We start from the raw sequence: 24,410 nt of genomic DNA, 5'->3' as shown, positions 1-24,410 counted from the left end.
ACCAAATCCTTGGTCATGTCAAGCCAAGTCCACAGGCTGGACACCCCCAGGCTTTCAAGACTGCAGGCAGAAGGGAATGAGGAATTTCATCCCCCAGCACCCCAAACACCAGTGAGGAAGCACCCTCAATTATAACAACTAGGGCAACAATTACTCATTTGTCTAATCCTCTTGACTACCCAGAAGGAGGTACTCCTATCACTATTCTTGTTCGGCAGATAAGAAGACCAAAGCACAGAGAGGTAAGGCCACCAGCCCCAGGTCACACAGCAGTGGAACCAAGTCTCAGTCAGGCAGGTCCCAAGCTCCTAATTGCTCTTGGGTTTGTTTTTTTGTTTGTTGTTTAACAATTGTGTCATGGTTCACATTAATGGTGCGCCCTCCCACCTGATCTCCCGCCCCCACCAGACCCTGCACAGAGCACTTCGTGTTTCTCCTTTGGTCCTCAGGCCAGCTTTGTGGATGGTACTTAACTTATCCTCCTCTTAAGATGAGAAAACTGAAGCAAGTAGAGGTTAAATCACCTGCCAAGGAACTCTTCAGTCCACCTTGCACATGGCCTCGTAGGGCTTTACACACAAATACTGAAAAGAGCTGCCACAAAGCCCCTTCCCAACTCTCTTGGGAAAGCCCCACATCAGGTCTAAAGGGGAGCAGGTCCAGGACCCACTCCCAGGAGAACTGGACCCAGAGAAACTGCAGCGTCAGAGCAGCCACTGCCAGCCCAAGAGCCTGGAGCCTGGAGAGAAGGGTGTCTCCCTCCCTCTCTTTGTCTCTTTCTCTTTTCCTCTCTTTCTCTCCCTGTGTCTCTGCCTGTCTCTCTTCCTCTTTCTTCCTCTCTCTGTCTCTGTCTCTCTCCCTCTCTCTCTCAGTCCCTCTCTGTCTCTGGCTCCCTCTTGCACACATTCCTCCCTCGGGTAGGGGGCTCCCTGCCTGGCCCCAGCAACAGTGGATATCTTTCCGGGTGCTGCCCCCCCCCCCCAGCAGACCAAGGGACTCTGTCCATCCATGGATTCTCTCTCCCTCTCCCTCTCCCTTTCCTTCTCTCTCTCCCTTGGCTTTGCTCTCCATCTGTTCCTGGCTCTCTCACCTTGCTGTGCAAACTTCTAACTCGCTTACCATCTGTGTGTGTGTGTGTCTCTCTCCGCACCTTGCTCTCTGTGTCTCCGACTCTAGATGTCTCTGGGTTCTGATGACTGGACATTGGTTCTCTCTCTGGGGAGGGGTTGGGTCTGACCATCAGTGCTTCTCTGTTCTAGAGCACAGGGCAGGCGGCCTAGCGCTCTACCCAGCTCTGACTTCCCAGGAGCTGTGTCACCTTCACCCATGTCACATACACATGAGAGCTGGCTCTCCAATAAATTGTGCAGAAAACAGGCCCAGCAAAGCGGTGCTCGTCCTCGCACGGCCAAGCGCAGATCCTTCCAGGGGGCCCTGGGGCAACCCGGCTGGGACAAAAGGACCCAAACTAGACCTGGGGAAAGTGTGGGAGAGGCTGTCACTTCCATTTTCTCCACAAACTGTGGGCAGTGGGTCCTGCCTTCAGGCAGGTAAAGCCCCTTCCTCCCTCCTCCCTTTTTCATCCATGCAGGGATGAACAAATTTTTTCTCCCTAAAAACAATACGTTTTTCATTGTCAAAATTCTATTCTCCTCTAAACAGGGCATATACAGAGCATTACCAGCTCTAAATGGAGACCTACACACGGCAGGTTTATGGGAGCAAATTGCTGCTTTTGATTAAGAAACAAATCTGGGTATGTTCCCCCCACCTCCCTGCATTGCCTGGCCCTCACTTCCCCGATCTCACTCTGTTCTAACTCCCTCTTCCCTGCGTGTTGTGTGTGTGTGTCTGTCTTATTTTATCTCTCCCTCAAATCTGAGAAATAGAAAATACCTGGTCCTTGAAATTTAACTTATAGTGTCCTCTTTTTTTTGAAAGTCAGACAAAACTGATTTTCATCTTCTCTTTACACTGCCTACCCCCATCTGAGAAGGACGCATTTTCACTGGGAGCCCCACCCTCGGAGGAAGCTTTGAGCAACAGTCCCTTTCTCTCCGATATATGTGTTGGGCACCACTCTCTCTCCTTCCTCAGAAACAAAATCTACCGCCACCCACACACCCTCACACACACACCCATGCTGGAGGGAACATCTTCTCGACATCTTTCCAAGCACAGCTGTTCAGGCAGCGGGGATAAAAATATTGGATGCTCCGGAGCCTGCCTCTGTGGGAAGGAGAGCTGTGGACGGGCCAGGCATCCGGAATGGGAGCTGCAGGACGCTCCCCGTCCCTGGAGCGGTCTCTGCTTCTTACAGCAGCATGCACTGCAAATGCCAGAAAACTCCCAAAAATTTCACAGGGGAAGAGGGCTGTAAATTCCTGGGCCGCGATGTTGTCAAATATTTCATTGAAGAACGTCATGGAAAATGTGTGCTTTTGGGTAAAAGGGCCAAGTGATGGGGCAAGCTGAGGACTGCAGCAGTGCAAGCACGAGCTTCTTTTTTTTTTTTTTCTTGACCAAAATCTGAACCTCGCCCTAATGTACAGCTGACAGGGAGATGAACTGCCAGGGCCTGGTGCAGGGATAACCCCTTTCCCGGCTGCTCCCCAAATGTGGCCCTGGTGGTCTGAACAGGTGGGGTTTCCCAGCCCCGCGTGTGCCGAGGGCGTGTGGCAGGGCTGGGTGAGGTCAGGGGGTGTTGTCTCTCTGTCCTCCACACCTGGGGGGTATCCCCATGAAAAGGCTCAGGAAGCCCCAGAACCCAGCTTGCTACTAACAAGAAGGAACAATGGGACTGCCTTGGTTTGGAGTTTACTTGGCCAGCAATGGGGCACAAGTGGGAATAGCATTCCAACATGTGGGTGTGCGGCTCAGATCAGGAGTATTCCCAATGGCTCTGGTACACCCAGACACTGGGGCTTCCCGGGGTTCAGGGCCCCTTCTACACATATCCGTTGTCTCTGCATCTTTTCTGGGCCGGATGCAGGTAGAGGGTGACAAGGCCCGGTGCTCACAGCCTCTCAAGACCCACAGAGAAGACTCATCGTCCCCATGTCTCCATATTACTTTGAGAACTGCCCACCCTTCCCAGCACAACGAAGTGCGTGAAAGTTGTTCCAAAAATAAAGTGGGAGAGTCACTTGGCTTCCCTGGGACCTAAGATCAAAACAATCTACTTTACAGGGTTATGGTTGGGGTTTCCTGAGCTAGTGATTGCCTTCAGGGGCTTCAGAAGAGCACACAGTCAGCCCTCAAGTATCATTCGCTGTGTGGGCTTTGCATTTTTTATTATTGCATGTTCGCGCGCATGCACATCTCCTGACAGCCCTTCATTCATCTAGCCATGCTCTACTGTAAACACATTGCCTGAAGCTGGGGTGGACAGAGCACCCCGGTGTAGACCCCTCTCTGCAACATGCTGTCCCCAGGATGCAGACTGCATTGTCACCACATTCCCCATCAAGTTCTGTGCCACAGACATCGAATTGGACATATTTTACAATGTTCCTGCAAATCCATGATGTCATGTACGATATAACTCAGTATATCACACACACACACACCACAACAGTCTGTGTAATTCTATATTATATGGGCCTCAGAGGCTACAGTATCCTGTGTCTGGATCACATTATGTTGTACACACCCCCAAACTATTCCATGTACATCACCGGCTACCCTAGACACGTTCTATAATGTTGTGGGTATGGGACACCTCACACTGCATTAGAATAGCCTGCACACATACTGTGTTATATGGTCCACATCTTAAGATATGAATTACACATGCAGCCACCGCACTGTACCCACCTCCTATACTGCTTAGCATAGGAAACGTGTCCTATTTGCACAAACCTCAGGCTATTCTGTGCACAACCATTACACTGTCCACCCACCTGACATTTTCGTGCCTGCCGGACACTGCTTGGGGCCTTTCTAGTTCCACGGTTCTTGCCCCTCTGCAAATGGGCACACATGTGAGAGCACATCTAGTTTGCTGAGAAATATCCCACTTCTTGTGTGCACAGATCATTTTATGATCGGAGGAGAGGGAATGTACTATCTCCTCCCAACCCTGATGTGTCTCCCCACGGTGCCCTGCCCCCAGGTTGCATTTTGACCCACAAATGTCCCAGCTCAACCCCTCAGGGCTCCTTACCAATGCCCCCAGGCCAGGTGGTTTCCCTTACTGTCCAGCGCCCGCCTGGGGTCTGGGGCCCAGCCCACACACTACCTTGCATCGCCTTTGGACATCGTCTGAAAGGGGTTCGAGGGAGCAGGGCAAGGGAGGCGCTGGCGCTGGCCGGGTGCTAATGCAGAGCTGGGGAGGCAGCGGGCAGGGCGGCTGCCCTCGAGGTGGGTGGTCGGCGGCCGCCTCTGCCCCCGCCCGCGAGGCGGGCCGGGCACAATCCAAGCTGGATCTGGTTCCCTGCTCGGGTTACCGCGCGCTCTCGGCCCGGGCGGCTTCACTTAAGCAATTAGCCAGTAAAAATACCTTGGGCTTGGGGAGTGGGAGACATGGCAGGCATGTCTGTTTTTACACCCCCTCCCCACATTTTGGGATTCCTGGGACTGGCGCTTGGGTGCAGATTTGATTTGGGATGGGGGGGGGGGTCTTTATGGATCTTTAAGCTAAGAGCCAAAAGCTGCCATATCCCAGTCTGCATTTTCTCCAACTGCCCCTCAAGCTGGGCCCCAGGGATTTTGTTTGTTTCTGTCTGTTTGGATAGAGTAAGTCTTTCTCTGCACAGTCTTGCCCAATGCTCCCAACAGCCCGAAGAAAATAGTGCCATTATTCATCCCATTTTTCAGATGAAGAAACTAAGTTACAGCGTGGTGATTATAGTTAATAATACTGTATCACATCCTTGCATCTTTTTAAGAGATGTTAAGTAATGCTCTGAACACACACACACCTACACACACACACACACACACACACACACACACACAAATGGTAACTGTGGAGGGATGGAGGTGGCAGATAATTTTGTGGGCGGTAATCATTTTGCAACATATAAATGTATCAAATCAATACTTTATATATCTTAAACTTACACAATGTTATGTTTCAATTATATCTCAATAAAGCTGGGGAAAAATAAACCCACCAACAACTGCTGCCCCCAAAAAGATGAAACTAAGGCACAAACAGCTCATGTAACATCCCTACATGGTGGAGACTGCGTTCAAATCCTGTCCCCGATTCCAAATCTGCAGGCAGAGGGTCTCTGCCTTGTCTATTACTGGCCCTTTCATCCTATGGCTGGGGCTTAAATCCCCGGTCCTGCAGTCAAACCTGGGTTTGTATCCTGTCTCTGCAGGGTGACCTAGGACATGGGGTAACCTCGCTGAGCTCTATCTGTAAAGGAAGGGATAATATTGATCTGGTAGATGCTTCTGTGAAGATTAAAAAAATAACTTTGGGGTGTTTAACCAGGGTCCTGGGTTCATGGATAAATGGATGGGAGGTCGCAGGTTTGTGGATGTGCTCCCACCCCTGGATGGTGAGTTTAATATGTTTGGTGTAATCTTGAAAATCATTCTACAAATGTCATAGGTATGCGACTTCTGTGTGTGTGGGGTGAGGGGAGGGTGGGATGTAGTTTTCAACAGTTTGTCAAAGGTATTCGCAGCCCAGAGAAAAGTTAAGAACATCCAAAGGGGGTGTTAATAAGGTGATGATCTGTACTTAGGCGCAGTCGACAATCCATAAGTCCGATTAACATTGTGTTTGTAGTTGTTATTATTTTATCACCATTAGTTCTCCAACAGGTCTCTGTGCCCTTGGGCCTGGGAAGCCAGGGTCCTGTCGGGCTGCAGAGCGTTTCTAAACCCTACTCTCAGCCTGCAACAAGACATCTGGGAGGGTAAAATGCAATGATAGATTGTCCTTGGGACAAGAGAGGAAAGAGGAAGACCTGTTTGCTTAACATCATTGGTTGACTCAGGCCAGGTCTTCACCAGGCCTCAGTTTCCCCACCACAAAAATGTAAGGTCAGGGACCTCTCAGGGGCATCTTGAGAGCCAAGAGCGTAGTCCCTGGGCATATCGAGAAGCCCTCCTTTCTATGGCTGTTGTTCTTCCCAGAATTGAGGGGGGTTCGCCCCAAATTACAGAGCTGGGAACTCATTCCTCCTCCCCTCCCTCTCAAACCCCCACCTTTATCTCCTGCTGGGGTGGAGATTAGGGGTTGGGAGAGAGCCTCCATCTGCCACATTCCTGAGGCTCCAAGGCCACTTGGCCCCCTCTCCATGGACAAGGTAACTGCTGTCCTTCCCCTGCAGAGTCTGGTTTGCTGTCAGAATCTGAGGGATAAATGGAGGCAAGGTGGGGCCCGACTCCACACTTCCTGCCCAGGAAGGCAGAAGCTCCTTCACCCCAAAATACACAGGGCCCCCCAAGGGGAGCTGGTGAGAGACAAGGATGTGCAGGAAGGAGGGAGCCTGATCTGGGGGGGAGCCAAGATGAAATCTGCAGCCCCTCCCAACTGGAGAGAGCGTTGGAGGGAAGGGGGCTACTGGATAAAGGGCCCCCCAACATCATGCTCTATAGAGGCCCCTCACTTTGGAGGCTCCTGGTCAGTGGAGGAGGAGCGAGAGAAAGGGAGGCGTTCCTATCACTTTCTGGGAGCCGTGGGGAGTGCTGTTCCCGTGGCTGGCTGGTGAGCAGGCAGCCTCCCCCGCTCGCATCTCCTCTAAAAGCCAGATGTGCTCCCAGCAGCTGGCGGTAGCGACCCCTTCGCGGGAGCTTCCCTCCTGGCGCTGCCGGGGCCTCCTTGCCTGCAGCTGCCGTTTGACGGGGTGAAAAAAAGTGATGGAGGAAAAATATGTGAGAATGCGGGTGTGCGTGGACGTGCGCGCGCGTGGAGAGGCTGCGTGAGATTGTGTGTGCATGTGCAGCTGGCTGTACTTGGGTGAACGCGCAGTGCAGGAGTGTGTGCACTTAACCGAAAGTGTGTCCTCAGCGGTGGGGAGGCTTGTGCGTCTGTGAGAGGGTGGGGGGCGCCTGAGCTGTGTGCCGGGTGTCCGCTTGGTGGTGATGGTGGTGGTGGTGGGGGAATGTATTGGAGGCGGTGCACGGTGCTCAGTGTGTCTGGTCTGTGGATGCTGGCTGAACTGAGTGAATTGAGTCTGCCAGTGCGCGTCTACCTGAGCGAAGAAACAACGGACACACAAAGCAATCACGTCCCACACTCACCGTTTCCCTAGGCCGGCTGGGCTGTCTGCGCGCGGAGCCGAGGCCAGGAGAGCCAGGCGGAAGCGCAGCGCAGAAGGTGACTCTCCGGTCTCCGCGAGCGCGGCTCCGCCGGGGAAGGCTGCGATCGCTGGGCAGACAACGCCGGCGAGCCCTCCAGCTTCCTCGCAAGGACATGCCAGGCGCCCCGATGGCGATGAGACGTCTACCGCCAAAGCTGCAGGCGAGCGAACGAGGAGGGGGATTAGCAGGGAACAACGAATCCAGAGAAACGCGAGAGGCCGGTGGGCTTTGAAAAGCGCCGCGGGCCCCGCTCCGAGCCCGGCATACACCTCTCACCCCAGTTCGCGCCAGGGCAAGGCGTCTTGGCTCCTCGCGATGACTCGCGAAAATACCCCTCACCTCCCTCCACCCGACTCGGGGCACTGGCGGGAGGCCCAGCCTGGTGCCCCGCAGTCTGCGCGCAAACAGCACTCACCTGGGTCTCTGCGTGCCGCGTCGCGCCGGGCTCCTGCGCTGTACGGTGCTCGGCGCCACCAGCCCCCAACCCTGTCCTAGCTCACACCTCAGTGCTGTGAGGTTGGCGGGGAAGGCGCGCTTGCGAGCCCTCTGCTGTGGGCAGCCAGGCGCGTGAGGGCCGCCGACGCAGACTGTTTTCCGGAACCTGGCCTGGCGCGCAGTGTCAGAGGCCCCCGAGGAGGCGGCAGGCCGAACCCACAGGGGCATTAGGCCAACTCCCCCCGCGCACGCGGAATTCTCTATTATTATTATTAGAGAATCCCTCAGAACATGTTTACATTGAGCCGTATAAACTTCCTGCCAGGGCCTTTACCATCTACGAGAAATCGGAACCTGCTCTTGGAAAGTGGGGACACCGGGGCTGCGGGGCCAAATAGGCGGGTTTTCAGTGAGCGTGTGTGTGTGTGTGCGTGTGTGTGTGTGTGTTTGGGGGGGGGAGGTTAACTTGGCTACGTGTGGGTTCAGATCCGAGCGTGGCTAATGTATACGTGAGAGTTGGTGCACATTTAAGCTCCTATGGGCCTGCTATGTATGCGTGAATGCATTAGTGGGAACATACATGTCTGAGCGCCGTGTGCGTGAGTGGAAACTCACGCATGGGTGTGAGTTTGCAAGCCTGAATCTAGTAATTTCCCAGGTTTGCATGTGCATCAATGCACGCATATGTGTGCATGAGTGCACGAGTGCATGAGTGAGTGAATGAGCCAGGCTGCATGTTCTGGGAGCCTGTGCGGTTTTGGTCCCCGCAGGGCCAGCTGTTCTTACTCGCTCCCGCCCGGCCCCGCGGCGCCGGAGACAAAGCGGCAGCGACCCGCCCTGCGCTTTCGTTTTCCGCCCGCGCTCGGCTCCGGTGGCTGCCTGCCTGCTCGCGCGCTGCTGGGCGAGTCCGAAGTCCCGGGCGCCGCGCAGTCCTTCCCGGGGCGGGGAGAGTGGGGAGGCGGTCCCTCGCGGGAACCTACGCCTGCTGGCCGCGGGAACCCGAGCCGGCTGTGCCCACGATGGCCACGACCTGGCGTCCGCTGCCGCCACTGCAGTTGCGATTTGCCACGGGTCTGTACTCGTCGGGGAAGGCCGAGGACCCGGGGTGCGTTTCCCGCCGCGCGGCCCGGGCAGGGAAGGCGGGGGCCTGTCCGCAGCGGGGCTAAACCGCAGGCTGTGGGGGCATTAGCACTTGCTCGCCAGGTTGGTGGAGGCGGGGCGGGTTCTTTCGGCAGCGGCTGGGCGGTGGGGGTGGGGGCCCTTTAAGGGCCCACCGGCGCGGGGGCTGGAGGGGGGCAGAGAGGGGAGGGAACTCTTGGAGGGTCTTACGCCGGCCCGGGAGACGCGGCCGAGAGAAGATGCAGTGAGGGCGGCCTCTGCAGGAGTCGTGGAGCGGAGCGCTGCGGGTGGCGGGGACCTAGCGCTGCTCCCCGCGGGGTCTCACGGCCGCAGGCCCTAGAGGTGGTGCTTCCCCCCAAAAAAAATCGTTGGGGGAGGGGGCTTCCTCGCGGCCTCCGCCCTTGCTGCAAAGAGGCTGCCCTCAGCCTCCGCTCCGCTCCTTCCCTTGTGGGAGGGCGAGAGGGAAAGAGGGAGGAGAGAGAGGTGGGGGAGGAGAGAGCTGGAGAGAGAGAGGGGGGCTCTGCGCCAACCGCCGGCCGATCCAGCAGCAACTCCGGGAGGACTGGCGGGCAGGCGGGGGAGGGTGCGCCAAGGCTCGCTCGGGAGAAGTGGCCGCCGATGACGGCAGAGGTGCAGCCTGCCCCGCGCGCGCAGCCCCCTCCCCCTCGCCCTCCGCCCCCCCCTTCTCGTCTTCCTCCTCCTCCTCCTCCTCCCCGCTCGTCCGCGGCGCAGAGCAGCGGCGGCAGCGGCGGCGGCAGCAGCCACCCGATGTCTTCGGCACCCGAGAAACAGCAGCCACCGCACGGCGGCGGCGTTGGCGGCGGCGGGGGAGGCGGCGCGGCCATGGACCCCGCGTCGTCCGGCCCGTCCAAGGCCAAGAAGACGAACGCCGGCATCCGGCGCCCGGAGAAGCCGCCCTACTCGTACATCGCGCTCATCGTCATGGCCATCCAGAGCTCGCCCACCAAGCGCCTGACGCTCAGCGAGATCTACCAGTTCCTGCAGAGCCGCTTCCCCTTCTTCCGCGGCTCCTACCAGGGCTGGAAGAACTCGGTTCGCCACAATCTCTCGCTCAACGAGTGCTTCATCAAGCTGCCCAAGGGCCTCGGGCGGCCGGGCAAGGGCCACTACTGGACCATCGACCCGGCCAGCGAGTTCATGTTCGAGGAGGGTTCCTTTCGGCGGCGGCCGCGCGGCTTCCGAAGGAAATGCCAGGCGCTCAAGCCCATGTACAGCATGATGAACGGGCTGGGCTTCAACCACCTCCCGGACACCTATGGCTTCCAGAGCTCAGCCGGCGGCCTCTCGTGCCCACCCAACAGCTTGGCGCTCGAGGGCGGCCTGGGCATGATGAACGGCCACTTGCCGGGCAACGTGGACGGCATGGCTTTGCCCAGCCACTCGGTGCCCCACCTGCCCGCCAACGGCGGCCACTCGTACATGGGCAGCTGCGGCAGTGCGGCGGCAGGCGAGTACCCGCACCACGACAGCTCAGTGCCCGCCTCCCCGCTGCTGCCTGCTGCCGGTGGGGTCATGGAGCCGCACGCCGTCTACTCGGGCTCCGCAGCCGCTTGGCCACCGTCGGCCTCCGCAGCACTCAACAGCGGCGCCTCCTACATCAAACAGCAGCCCCTGTCCCCCTGCAATCCCTCGGCCAACCCCCTGTCCGGCAGCCTCTCCACGCACTCCCTGGACCAGCCCTATCTGCACCAGAACAGTCACAACGCCCCAGCTGAGCTGCAAGGTGAGTAGGGGAGGCTGGGCTGCGGTGGTTCTAATCCCGGGGAAGTCCGGATATTTGTGAATACACTGCGCCCGACCTAGCCCCCCAAATTGCTGACCGCCCTGGGCAAGAGCCTACAGCCACTTCTGTGGGGTGCCAACCCCAAGACTGCTGTGTCTTTCAGTCCCACCTATCCCTGTTTGAGGCATGAGTGCAGCTTGGTCTCACAATTTGCGCCAATATGTCGTTTCTCCTTTTCTGTTCCAACTCCAGGCTGCTGGACGCCCAGAGCCTGACCAGGTAGGCCCTGTCCCCACCAAAAAGACTCAGACCCATATATTCTAAGACCTTTCTGGTCCCTTAGGCCCCCTTATGCCTCGGCAAATTCCCAGGATTGAGCTGGGGCCAAGCCCTGGCCAGCTGGCTCACCCTCCTGGGGTGGTCACTCAGAAAGCTACTGAAAGAGCTGCCTCTGCTCCTTGCCTGGGCGGATCGGAAGAGTTAGGCCCAAAGCCGCCTGGGCCTGGCGCTGAGAGGCTCAGCGCCCCAGCCCTTTAGGGAACCAAGCCTGGCCATGGGAACGTTGAGTTGGGGGCATTTTGTGATGACAGAGGCGGAGAGGGGCTGTGGCCACGACCAGAGCAAGGGTCAGAGTTGCAGACCTCACAGACTCTTTGTTTCTCAGGATCCAGGTTTTCAGGTCCCCAGGTATCCCCTCCCCAACCCTCTGAGAAAGACGATACAGAACAATCTTTCCTCCTGAACTCCCGGTCTGAGCACCCACTAGCAGCCTTCTTGGCCTAGTTCTGGAAAGAGCATGGAGTTAGCTAAGTGGGGCCTGTCAGGGGTCAGCTGTCAGCAGCCTACCAGAGGCAGAAGCTCCGGCCTGGAGGCTGGAAGGCCGCTTCTCTGCGGGAGCTGGGGGTCACCCTGCTTGGGCTGCTTCAAACTCCTGGGCTCCAGCTGCCCCAGGTGCCCTGTTCTCCAAGGGGCACTTCCTCTGGAGAAGCCACCCTTTGCCCCTGTAATGGCCTGCGCCTGCCTCTCGATGCACTGAGGCCTCCAGAGCCTTTGGGGTTGGGAAGTGGCTGCCCCTGCGGCAGGCCTCAGGCTGTCCAGGAGGTGGAGGCCACTGGGGCCCTCACTGGCGTCTGCTGGCTCATCTCGGCCGCCCTCACCCCTTCCTCATCGGCATCCAGAAGCCCCCGGTCCTGGGCTCAGTGTCCAAGGTTGGAGACGCCCAGGCGGCGGGTGCTCCCGGGAGCCGGGACGGTTGCCTCATCCCGGGATCTTCCTCTGGGGTACACAGCTTGGCCCAACCTAGGGTCGGGAACTCGGAGGGGAGTCTGGGTGCGGCTGGTAGAGTGTAGGGAAGGGAGGGCCCTGCGTCCCACGGGCAGTGGGCAGCCCTGCGTCTCTACCTTGAACTCTGGCCCCTGGCACTTACTCTTTACTTCTCCCTGTCACCTCCCTCGCAGGCATCCCTCGGTATCACTCGCAGTCGCCCAGCATGTGTGACCGAAAGGAGTTTGTCTTCTCTTTCAACACCATGGCGTCCTCGTCCATGCACTCTGCTGGTGGTGGCTCCTACTACCACCAGCAGGTCACCTACCAAGATATCAAGCCTTGTGTGATGTGAGGCCGAAGCCCACGGGGCCCTCTGGGCAAGGGCCACACGGCACAGGGACCCGGAACCCATCGCAAGAAACTGCTTTATTCTCGAGGTATAACCGTTGGCAGAAGAAAAGGGTTTGACTCCTCCCCAATCGGATTATTTGGAAAGGAATCCCCACGGCAGAGACACCGCTCGGTGGGGCACAGTGGTCGGCACCTCCTCCCCTACTCCCTCGAAAAATTTAAAAAATGGTGGCGTAGGGCCTGATCTGACTACAGCTGTTGGTAAATAAGTATCTATTTTTGATCCAATTGAAACCGGCTGAGAAGGTGCTGTGTTGGGGGAAAACCCTCAACATCCAAACAAAAATTCTGCTGAGGTCTCTCCCCTCTCTTACCCTCCAATGGAAAAAGTGGGGGGAGATTTTTTTTTTTTTTAGAAGAAAGGCAAACATATGAGACCATCATTATCAAATACTTTTATTTTTGGGTTGAGTATTTATCTTTTTATTTTTAATTTTTAATTTTTTTTTTTTTTTTGGAAAGAATGTCTTGGAATGCGCAAGTCTCTTGTTAGAGCTGTCTTTTGCAGGGAAGGGGGGGCACGAAATCGCGTTCTCCCTCCCGACCTCAGAAGCCCTCCATCAACCACAGGTGGATCTTTGTGCGGACAACTTGCATTTCTGAAGCCACTGTTCGTCTTTAAAAAAAAGAAAGAAACTAGATGGAGCCCAGAAGCGAGCGGCTCTCCCGGCCTCTGCCATCCCCCGCCGCCTTCCTCTTCTTCCTTCTCTTTTTGGTTTTGTTTCGAATTTTATTTGGGCTTTTTTTGGTGGGTGTTTTTCTCACGAGACCCGGCCGTTTCCTGACCTCTACTGTAAACTTTCTTGTGCGCGAGCAAGGCGAACACAGCGCGACGCGGGGACTGAGAAGGCCTGGCGAGCGCGCCAATTCAGGATTGCGGTGACGCAGAAAGGTTAAGGCACTTTTTAAAACTATAGCAAGGCTCATCCTGTTATTTATTCTTTCTTTCCCTAATAACCGAAACACCGCATAGGCTCCTCCGTTTATTAGTATTAATGGTGTAACTTTGTTGGCAATATTTGCCGGTAGAATTTTTTTTAGCTATCCATTGTAAATTTGAAACAAAGTCCGAAACAAATTTCCATATGTTTTATATAAATATATATATAAAATGAAGGACCACCCTCCTTTTTTTCTAGTATTTTGGCTGCTGGGGTGCAGCGTTTGTGACACGTATTTTAAATTTCCTTCTGCACTGTATAAAATGACAATTTGAGGATGTTTTGCCTTTTGTGTATTTTTTCCAAAAAAAGAACAAAAATAAAAATGTATAACATTTGTATATGGCCTTAACATTGTATCAACTAGAAATAAAATCGCATGAGTATTTTATTGGGATTGCAGAATATCTTCCAAACCCCCAAATACAGACAGAAACCCGCTTGGGATAGCTAGCCTTTTTTCTTGTATTTAAAATATGGGTGATTCTGAATACCTTTTTTTTCTTTTTCATTTTCATTTTTTTGGCTAATCCTCCTCTTTTCACTCTTCATTTCACATTGAAGTGAAATCTGGATGTGAGTAACTATTTGTTTTGGCTACTGTTTTTTAAGAAGAGCCCTCTGCCCCTCTAAATGTCATTTCTCTTTTTAAAGAAATAATCAAACGTTTAAAGAAAAACTATCGTCCTCCTCTCAGGGAAGACCATAGATATGTAAAAATATATAAAAATTATATTTTTACTTTTTTCCCATTCCAAAACCAATGAGAGTTTTGAGTTTCAGACTTTACTGTTCCAATATTCTATCTGTTATAAATCATGAAAGAACTCTAAGTTTTTTGGTAGTTTTTTTTTTTTTTGAGGGTGCCCTGCATTTGGTTTTCCCCAATCAAGGAGTGAGTAAAATTTGTGCAAAGAAGGGCTGTTGGTGGGAAAGCAAGGTGACAGGCACGTTTCCAATCCTGTAAGCAACATTTCCTCCTAAATCATTAGGGGAAAAAAAAAAAAAAATTTTAAAAACCTGTATCTACTGCTGATCACCCTGTTTCTATTCCCATCCCCGCTATTTGGGAAAACAAACACAATAAAGTCGCATTGTTGGTGCGGCCGTTCAAGACCCACCGCAGTTTCTCTGAACCTGGTTCTTCTCAAATTTGACATTTTGGACGTGAGGGTAATTTCTCTGGTGCTCTGTTACATCAAAATTATCAATAAACTCCCCCGGGCAATTAATGTCCCAAACTAACAGCTGTCTATAAAACCGAGATAAAATGGACAGGAAAAGGCCGGCGACTCCATCCCTCGGGGTCTCCGTCGGGCCGACACAACCGGCCGGGGTCTGCTGGACGAAGCGCGCTGTCGCCCGCACGCGCCTGGCTCGGCGCTCCGGGAGTAGGTTCTGAGCGGACGGAGAAGGCACTGTGCTCTCTAGGCGAGGCCACCTCTCGGCATCCGCTGCCTCCCCCCGGTGCCCAGGAAAACAGGCCAGAGAAAAGCCCCCAGGCCTCGAGCACCGGAATATCGCGTTCGCTCTCACCCAGACAACCTCCGCAGGCAACAGGGGGCCTCTTCCTCCCTCCGTCGGAGACTGCGCCCCAATTAGGTCCAAGGCTCCGGGGAAATGGGGCTGATTAGGAGAAACTCAATGCCAGCCCAGCCGGCGCGCTCCCTGGTCTCCTTGTGCAGCGTCTCCAGCTCTGGTCCTCTCGCTTGGCCCCTTGGCGCGCCAGAGGCCTCGGTGCGCCCCGGTTGCGCGTGGCTTTGGCGCCGCTGCTCTATCAGAGTCCCGGACGGCGGCGAACCCTGGCCGGTTTTCATCTCCCTAGTGGCGCCTGCATTTCTGCAGTATCTCCCAGCCCACCCACATCCAGGGTGCAGGAAAACGGGCTCGGGGAGCCCTGGGATGGGCATGGCTGCTGTCTCCGGGCTTGACCCGGGGCCTGGGGATGACAGAAGAGTTCAGTCTTCCCAGCGAGGAGAGTTTGGCTTCTGGCAGACCCGAAAGGATCAGATTCCGCAGGCAAAATTGCCTCCACTCCGGCGTCCGAGATTTCACACCGCCGCCTCCGCGGCCGTTGCTGCACAGAGACCAAACTTGATTGGGTGGGGGACACAGGAGCCGCGGGGCGCCGAGCTCCCACCGCCCTGAGCCGTGATAAAAGCGTGCCTGTCAAGTGCAAGTTACGAGCTTAAAATGTAAAGGCCCTCCTGAGTCTGGTGCAAAATCACTCGCCCTGCGTGCATAAATGGGACTCGTTCTAGTTAGTATAGGGGCATCCTCGATAGAATTAACTCAAATTTTTTGCGCTTACCTTTAGGGGCTTTGTCTTGGAACAGTGCAGTCCATTACATGCCCTAAATGTATGTAATCCCTCAAATAATAAAAGGCACAGAGGCAGGGAAATGGCAAGAATATGTGAAAGGGTTTCTGTTCGTGGATCAGAAATCCCGCAGATGCCGCATTTCTAGAGCAAGCTGATGCCCTGGGCATATCCGAGACTCAGCAGCATGCCCATTGCACTCCCTGGGCAGCAGAAGCGCCTTGGCGCAGCCTCTGGGCTCCCTCGCCCCAGGCAGGCGAGAACTGAAGCCCGGGAGGCCCCTGGAGCTCGCTCCCAGGGCCAGGTAGGTCGAGAAGCACGGGGTAGCTGGAAGGTGCTCAGGGTGTGTGCTTCTGACGGGAAAGCGTATGGCCCACGGAGGTCCACTGTGTCCCAATGTTTTTTTCCCTTGGGGCTGGAGTGCCAGGGACGGTAAGGGGGGTGATGGCACATGAATGCCTGGCTATCTACCTGCCTGCAAGGGGCCCAGTAGCAGGCAGCTCTCCGTAGGTGGTGGAAAGACGCAGCTAGAGTCCATGCTCTGCCACCACCTGACCACAACCACTCAAGTCACGTTGGAGCCTGGGTTTTCTCATCTCTAATAACACTGTTCTCCCAGACCTGTGGGGGTGTGGGGGGCAGCGGTGGCACCCATAGGAGTGGCCATGTGACCCAAGCATGTCTCACTTTCCTCCTGGAGAGATCTGGTGGTGTGTAGGTGTGAGCAGGTGGGGTGGGTGGTATAGGAGGTGCGAGAATCCATATTTTACAAAGCCTCCTGCTCAGGGACATCCGTTGAGCACCCAGTTTGTGAACCGCTGAACTCCCTATCTCCTGGAATGACTCACTTGGAAGCTCTTTTCCTCCCCAGGCAGGAGGATGACATCCCATTAGGCTCAAGAGATGGAATTTTGACAGTGGGGTTGGTCCTGGGGCTCTGACACGGATCTGTCCCCAGATCTCCTAACCTCCAGGTCAGAAGGCCTCTGAGCTTTCTGATGGTGGCTTCAATTCTGATGGTGGTTCTCAGACCGCCATCCCGGAATCACCCTCATCAGAAATACTTGGGTGGTCTGCTCAAACCAGATTTTGGAGTGGGGCAGGGTGCCTAGAGCCACTAGATTAGAATCCGTGGAGGGGTTTCCCAGGAATCCACAGTCTTCACAGATTTCCAAGTGGTCCTGGTGAGGTGCTAACGTTTACTCTCCTCCAGTGTTCTCTGGGCTCCCAAGAAAACCTCGGGAAGGCATCTCAGCGTGGCCTCTGCTGCCCCCTCCCGCCCAGCAACCCAGGGCAGTCTAAAAAGTAGCTGTTTGAGAGACGGTGGAGCCCAGCAAGCTGACACACATGCAGCTAATGCTTATGAGGCATACCATATGCTGGCGAGCGGCAAGCCCTCTCACACACGCCATCTCAGGTCACCTCAGCAGGCCTCAGGCAGGTCTTATTACTACTCCCGCTTTCTAGATGCAGAAACGGAGCTAGGACAGGTTAGGGGACTTGTTCCAGACACTGCTGGTAAGAAGTGGAATTGAAACTCAGACCCAGGATTGTCTGACCCAAAGCCCATGTCCCTAAACATTGTGTTACGTGGTGATAGGACACCCATTTTCCTCCAGCCACCAGGCCTAGTGAAAAAAAAAAAGAGGGAAGCTGAAGGGTGGTCCATGACCCAGCTTCTGCCGGTTGCCAGCTTCTGCTGGGGAGATGGCAGTAGATGGGGGGGGGCATAGGGGTCTGAGGTCTCTAAACACAGCTCCTTTCATACCCCTCGATACCTTCAAGCTATGAGGGTTCATGCAGATGGGGTGGGGAGACTGGCATGGCGGCTCCAGAGCAGATCTGTGACGTTCACCTCCTCTTTAGGACAGTGGACTTAGCCTTCACGGGTTTATACCAGGCCCCTCACGAGAGCGCCCTCGACTTCCTTGAGCCCCCTTAGTCCAGTGGAGAAAAACTCAAACACAAGTTGAAGCTGATGGTGAGTGAGGCCAGCTTGGTTGGCACATGTAGCTGTGCCTCCCTGCTCTATTTCTGGGATCTCCTGGGCATCAATATCTCGGGGTTCTAGACTATTTTAAGGAGAACGGCCCTTGTTTGGTGTTTCCTGCAGGCACATCCTGGGGCAGAGCTCTGCTGGGCAAGTGGCGTGGCCAATAGGCTGGACAGTCAGGAAAAGGCCATGCCCATTCACAATGGGACACTGACTTATTGTAGGACTGAGACAAATCCTGGGCCTCTAACAATTATATTACGTGCTTTGGGGATGGGCAGAAGAAGAGGGACAACCCTTTGCAAGTATAAAATTTTATTGGCATACATGAACAGGACAAAGAAAAAGCCACCACAGATTCATTCATTCAAGAGACACCAAGCACCTACTATGTGTCTGCCATTGGACTAGATTCAGTGGCGGACACACCCCTGTCATCATGGGTTGACCGACAAGTGCAGTATTTCCAGCTTTTTCTAGCACTAGAATACTGGTGTGTGTGTGGGGGGGAGGGATTCATGTCCTGAAGAAATGACATCACCAAGGGCAGGGCCACCTGAGTCAAAGCAGAAAGCTGGCACTGTTCAAGACCTCAGTGTGAACATGGTCACCAAGATGCCCCCTCCAGCTCTTATAGTGTAGGCTGTCTTCTGAGGACGTAGAAAGTGAGCCTGACTAGAGTGGATGAAGTCGCCTGGGCCAGGTATAGGCCACACCCATGTCTTATTTCCTACAATGCTTTGCATCAGCAGGATGGAAATGCAGGGAGAAACTTTGCAGTTGGGCAGTGGTGACAAGCCCCTCTGAGCGTCTTATTAAACTAGCGATATCATAGCAGGGAGGAGGCACAGACCACACATTCCACTGTGTCCACGGTTTATGGTCCTTAGATGTCCCCGGAAAAGGATAAAAATGTTTTTGTTTGGAAATTTCCCCCAAAGGAAGCCATAGATCAACATACTGTTTCCACCTGGTCACGGCTTCTCTGAGGCAAGGAGGGCGGGGCCACCCCTGACGACCCACCCAAGGCATTGCACCACCTGGCTGTTCTCTGTGAGACAGCAGCGCCACCTGCTGTCTGCTTTGAAGTTTGTGTTGGGACAACAGCAAACTTACTACAAATAAACTCTACCAAGGAAAATTGATTTCACCCCCACATGGACAGCTGACAATGTGCACAGATGAACCTGATTTTGGTGTTTCAGGCCTACTGACCTTTGTTAATGGGTAGCTGGCTTTTTGGGGGAGAGGGTCAAACCAAATTAGTCTTGTCCTAATTATACAAACAATAGGGCTTATTTAAACTAAAATAAATAAACCTTAGAAAAGTGAAAAGAAAGCAAACCACTTCAAAGCCCGCCCCGGAGACAGCTGTGTGTGTCCCAGGAGATGTCCCCCTGCACACACAGAGACCCTGCCGTTCCTGGAGAAGCAGACAGCAAACGTAGTAGTGGAGAGTGTGGGAGTTCAAGTCCTGACTCCACTTCCTAACTGCGAGCTTCGGCAGGTGCTTCTCCTCTGCATGCCTCAGTTCCCAGTCTATAAAATGGGAATGATGGCAGAAGCACCTCTCTCAAAGCATTGTTGTGAAGCCTGAGTTAAAATCTATGAATGGCTTACAGGTGAAACTGAGGCATAGAGAGGGTAAGTACTTTGCCCTAGGACACTGTGGGGACAGAGCCCCAAAGAGCAGTTTCCAGGCTCTCAGCCTCACATAGAAAGGTGCTGGCTCAGCTAGTAAATGGACATCAACTGTGATTGGATGGCCATCAGCTGTGGCTAGTTGGCTGTCAGCTGTAATCAACGAGCCATTGGCCACTAATATAACTGCTGTGGCTACTCTAGCAGAAAATGGGCGCTAGCAAGAAGATGGTGGCTGGGCTGGCAAGCGGGGATTGCAGTTAGCACGGCGGAGTGCGGGTTGTGGATTGCAGAGAAGTGGATGGCAGGTTGCAGACAGTGTGGCTCCTGCTTCCTGTGTCTCCAACCCAGCTGCCAGCGAGACTATAGTGGTATGACTCCCCCATCTATGGCTCCGTGGATGTTCCTTTTTGGCCTCACCATGTTCTGCATTCTTATGTGGGGAGCGGGAGCAGAGACCCCGCTTGATACCCCACACGACAGACACATAGCTAGTACACGTCAGCGCTGAATTTAGTGCATACTCTGGTGTGCATGGCTTCGACACCATGTCTCTGAACCATTAATCATCTTTCTAGTGTCCCGACAAGTCACCGTGGTTGCCAATGACCCCTGAGGCCCTGTTGGTGGTCAAGAGATGAGCCATCGATGTTTCCCCAGAAGACAGGCTTCTCCCGTGCTGACTAGGAGGGATCCTGGGGCTAAGGCCAGCTTTGCTGTGTGACCTTAGCAATTCATGTAACCTCTCTGAGCCACGTCTGTCTCACCTGGAAAATGTAATAGTAGCTGCTTCATGGGGTTCTTCTAAGGGTTAAGTGAGTTAATCCACCCTCCCTCCAAGGTGAGGAGGGATGTTTAATTTGCTCACAACTCAGCACTTCAGGACCTGAATTTATTGCTTCCAAACCATCCAAAGTGCAAAATGTCCACATTACATGGTCACATGTCAACTCCCATTTTAACCTTTGTGATTTATGGACATAGAAAATAAAGGGGTCCATTCACAGGAAGAAATCCTGCCCAGTTAGAGGAACAGGAGTGTGGGTTCCACTATTTAGAAGTCTCTGCTGGCTTGAAAACGCGCCCAGGCGGTCTCCGGTGAAAACCCGGATGACGACAAAGACTGGCAAAGCCATCAGGACTCATGGGGGGAGTGTGGAATGGGGGACCAGCGGGGCTCTGCCACACACCAGGGAACAAGCCACCACAACTCAGCGCCTCAGTTTCTTCATTTACAGATGCAATAAAATACAGGGCTATTTATTTCAAGCAAAAAGGCAAGTCTGAACCAGTGCCTGTCACATGGTGGGCTTCCAGCATTTAGAGATGTACAGAGCAGAATTAAAGGGAGTAGGATAGATGCAACACAGACAGGACAAAAAACACTGCCCTGTCTGGAGACTCCTGCAGGCTTCTGAACTCAGCAGACCGGGGCCCCAAGGGCATCTCTGCCACTGGCATTCCATGTGCCTTGGGGAAATCACCCCACTCCTGCTCTCTTCTAGAAAAATGCCACTGGCTTGTCTGCCTCTTTCTACCTTAGGTGGCAAGGTGAAGACAGTCCACCATGAAGGAAGACACATGAATAATTCTGGCTTCATCTATGATCTGCTCTTGACTTTGCTACCAACTAGATGGGAGACTGTGGGTAAGTCCATTCTTCTCTCTGTACCTCGGTTATGTCTGTGAAATAGGGACGTCCCTCAAACGTGATTATAAGGAGTAAGTGAAATTATGCAATTGTGTTAGTGTGGACAATTCATACTTATATATTATTATATCTTTACCAATACATACATATATATAAATGCATCAAATAATTTACATATAAATATCATTATAATATAAATGAAATTATGCGATTGTTAATGAGGAAAAAAATCACCCTCTTTTTTTTGGGGGGGTAGTTTTGTTCTCAGCTGCTTATTTGTCATCTTGTGTCATAATCAGCTTCTTTCTCCTGATGTGGTGTCTGGAGTGAGGTGTGCGTGGGTCACCGGATAAGAACTAGGGAGTTCAATTGATGCCAAAGGACAATTGGAGGGCAAAGCGACAGGCGTGGTGGGCAGGACCGTCCCCTGGAGGGGAGGCAAGGAGGGCAGACTGCTGCGCCCCGGCTTAGGGCCTGTTGGCTGGGATGGGGAGGATGGGTGCAAACAGCGCCATCCTTGCTCATCTGCTGGTAGAGAGAGTAATAGAGGGAAACCACTATTACTTGGGGGTAGAGATCAGGGGCCAAGTACCAACTTTCCTTCTGCCTGGGTTTGGACAAGTCCCTTAAGCCATCGAGCACAGCCTTGTTTATTTGTATTTGTCATACGTTAGTTCACAAGGTAAGGAGTTCTTATTCCAAGGCCGAGCTGTTGCCCAGTGGGATGCACAGTCCTGGCCTTGGGGAGCCTTCAGCCCAGCGGGGCCTGGGTGTGAAGAGTTGGGTGCAGAAGTGGAAAGGGCACTGGTGTAGGAGCAATGATCTCGATGAGGCTCAACTCAGCTCCGCCGGAGCCGGCTGTGGGACTGGGCGGGCGGAATCACTTCCCCGAGTGGCGTCAGTCTTCTCATTTGCAAAAATGGGGAGAGCACTGCTTTCTCACTTCGCAGGGCTGGGGCAGTGTGTGCTGGGGCCTGGCCCACAGGGAACACGTGATGCATTGGCAAGTCCACCTTGGGAGCCAGACTCCAAGAGCCAGGGTGGGAACGCTCACCGTGTGTGTGTGTGTGTGTGTGTGTGTGTGTGTGTGTGAGCATAACCCCAAGCACTGCCCTGAGCGTTCCAGAGACTTATGTGAGAAGTGGGAGACAAATATGTAAAGATTTGTCCCAGCTATCATTCCAAAACCAATTTCGGTAAAATTAATACTAAATAAAATCATGTATGTGTAATGACAGACATTAGAAAAAAACACAAATGGAAATCACAGTGCTTCTTTCAGGTGGTGGTGGGGTTACTCTTTTTCTTGATAGTTTCTAAACGTTCTATAGTCTTATTTTTAGGATTCTTTTGCAACCTTTATATTTTAATCACTTTGCGGCATGGTGGGAACCCTATGTAAAAAATTCTTTTCAACAGACGGTAGAACTGGGTCTGTCAATCCAATACTTGGAATGAAGAACAAGAGGTTTAGAGGTGCTTATTCTAACCAACCACTACTCTTGATCTTACTGAGAAAACAGCTGTGAACCCCTTACGTCATTCAGATGACTTCACGTACAGAAACCACCTATTGAAAAACCCTGCAGAAGGTCAACAGAGAGCCCTGGCACTTCAACGTCTGCAACACAGCAATGCCGCTCAGCCAGGCAGTGCTGAAGCATTGGCAAAAAGATGCCTGGCTTCAGCCGTGTGTCCCACCTGTTTTCTTGGGCAACATAGTGGAATTTAGGGGAAATCCGTGGAAGGAAATGAAGGTGGAAGAGACTGGATATCAAGGAATTTGGGTTTCCTCCTGACAGTGAAAATTCTTTTCCAGATGTTGAAACTGGATTGTCCTATCAACTTTCCTCCCACTTTATGACATGAATTGGGTGACTGTTTCCCAACTCCACGGAGGCAAAGAGGCAAACATCTTTCGTGTTGATGGCTTCATCAACTCCAGTTAGGGGGCAGCTGGACTTGCTGGCCATAGTTTTATAGAGAGCTAAGGTTTGTTGCATTTGGCAGCATTGAAAAGAATAATACTAAATAACTGCATGAAACACACTAGTCAATCTTCCTACTTGGAGAAGATTCTTCAGATAGCTTATCTTGGGGCTCATTTGGATTCTGTGCCAATCAAAAATCTGAGATTCCAAGGGCGAACAAAGGAATAAATTCCTCCCTAAATTCAGGGTCTTGCTTATGCAGCCCTTTCCTCTCCCAATATTATAAAACATTCTCTTATCTCCCAATTCTTGTATATTTCTTTTTATGCCTAGGTATTTAATTAGCCTGGAATTTATTTTTGTGTGGTATGAAATCCAAGTTGCTCTATTCACCCATCAAAACAACAGCCAGTAGCTCTCATTCCATTTCTTAAAAAGCAAATCCTTTTAAGGGCGAGTGGGGGGAACCCTTTGAAATTACTCTTATGTTCTAGATCCCCACTTGCTTTGAAACTTTCTATTATGTTTCACTGAGGTGTCTATTCCCCGGTACCATACTGCTTTAAGTACTGACACTTGAAATAGGTTTTAATATCCAGAAGCTAAATCCCTATTCCTTACTCTTGACTCTTCTTGAGCATTGACAATCCACCTTATCGAGTTCCATGAAAACATCCAGTTGGGATTTTGCCATGTATAGAATGTCTTAATGTAGGGAGAAATAAATAGCTTTATAATATTGAACCCTTCTATCTAGACTATAGCATGTCTCTTTATTCAGATCTTTCATCTTTTACAGGGAAGTTTTATAATTTTATCCATACAAGGCCTGGACTGTTCACTAGGCATACTCCTAAGCACTTAATAGTTTTCGGTGCTATTGCATTAAAAACAAAGTTTTCAATGAGTTACTGACACTGTTTGGGAAGGTCACTGATCTGTATGCTCCCATTGTTTTGGATTTTGAGGATTTTTCAACATGAAGTCGAATCTTTCTTTAGCTGAAGAAAGTGTTAATTTGATTATTTCCTCCATTGTTTCATACTTTTCATCTCTATCCCCTTTGCACTGGTTTCAGGAAGAATCATGTGACTTAATCTTTCAACTAATTGTATCTGTGTCCATCCTGCTTTCAGTTTGACTGTTAAGTTTATTTCACAGTGTTTTTCATTTCTAAGAAGTGCTTTTTTTTCCTTGCCAGTTTATTCTCCTTTTAATGGACTCGATGGCCTTCTAGTCACTCTCTGATTCCTGTGCTGACTTTCCACAGGCGCTGGTAGTTTCAAGATACGCATTTTCCTCAAGTGACTGGTGATTCTTTATCGTCTGCTCATAGCTGTAGATGAGGGCCCAGGTTCCTCACTGCTGGTAATATTCCTTTCTCCAGGCAGGAACCCTGTTACGGGATTTTATATATATATATACATTTCGGTTATAGAAGTCTGTGCTGTGACACTGCATTCTGCAGCTGAGGGGAGCCCTTCCATGTCTTGGAATGTTGGAATGTTGGTGTGGATGGGCTTCTTTTCTTTCCATGTATGGGTTGCTGCTTGTCACTGTCTCTTCTCCAGTCCTCTTCTCTTCTTGCTGACTTTCTTCTCTTGCCGGCACACCACATTTTCTCATTTAATGCCAATATTATAATCACACGTTTTTTGGTTTTTTTTTAAACCTTTACGCATCCTTGCTTAA

The 24,410-nt window shown here is 52.6% G+C and overlaps 2 protein-coding genes across 7 annotated transcripts in view; one reads left to right on the top strand and one right to left on the bottom strand.

The window, feature by feature from the left end:
• The window catches only part of LOC141567473 (uncharacterized), a 100,612-nt gene extending 91,735 nt beyond the window's left edge, over nucleotides 1-8,877 (bottom strand). For 2 of the 6 annotated variants that reach the window (XM_074314485.2, XM_074314486.2), the window contains exons 1-2: nucleotides 7,682-8,854; nucleotides 7,207-7,420 (exon numbers count right to left, since the gene is read on the bottom strand). In XM_074314485.2, the coding sequence (XP_074170586.1) occupies nucleotides 7,207-7,420; nucleotides 7,682-7,929 (462 nt within the window). In that variant the 5' untranslated portion in view covers nucleotides 7,930-8,854. Of the gene's footprint in view, nucleotides 1-2,638; nucleotides 6,795-7,206; nucleotides 7,421-7,681 lie in introns of those variants that run through there. The other 4 variants (XM_074314482.2, XM_074314487.2, XM_074314488.2 and 1 more) reach the window with 4 other exon arrangements.
• Nucleotides 8,878-9,057: 180 nt separating this feature from the next.
• Nucleotides 9,058-13,521, top strand: FOXF1 (forkhead box F1). Its single transcript, XM_019747095.3, has 2 exons — nucleotides 9,058-10,564; nucleotides 12,022-13,521. Exons 1-2 carry the CDS (start codon nucleotides 9,439-9,441, stop codon nucleotides 12,180-12,182), a joined length of 1,287 nt encoding a protein of 428 aa, XP_019602654.2. The 5' UTR covers nucleotides 9,058-9,438; the 3' UTR covers nucleotides 12,183-13,521.
• The last annotated feature ends 10,889 nt before the right edge of the window (nucleotides 13,522-24,410 follow it).

Source organism: Rhinolophus sinicus, chromosome 8 (genome assembly GCF_057876585.1).
Source record: "Rhinolophus sinicus isolate RSI-liver-muscle chromosome 8, RSI-T2T, whole genome shotgun sequence".
NCBI classification, from domain to species: Eukaryota; Metazoa; Chordata; class Mammalia; order Chiroptera; family Rhinolophidae; genus Rhinolophus; species Rhinolophus sinicus.
The sequence above is the reverse complement of the archived record's forward strand: the minus strand, read 5'-3'. Positions and strand labels throughout refer to the sequence as shown.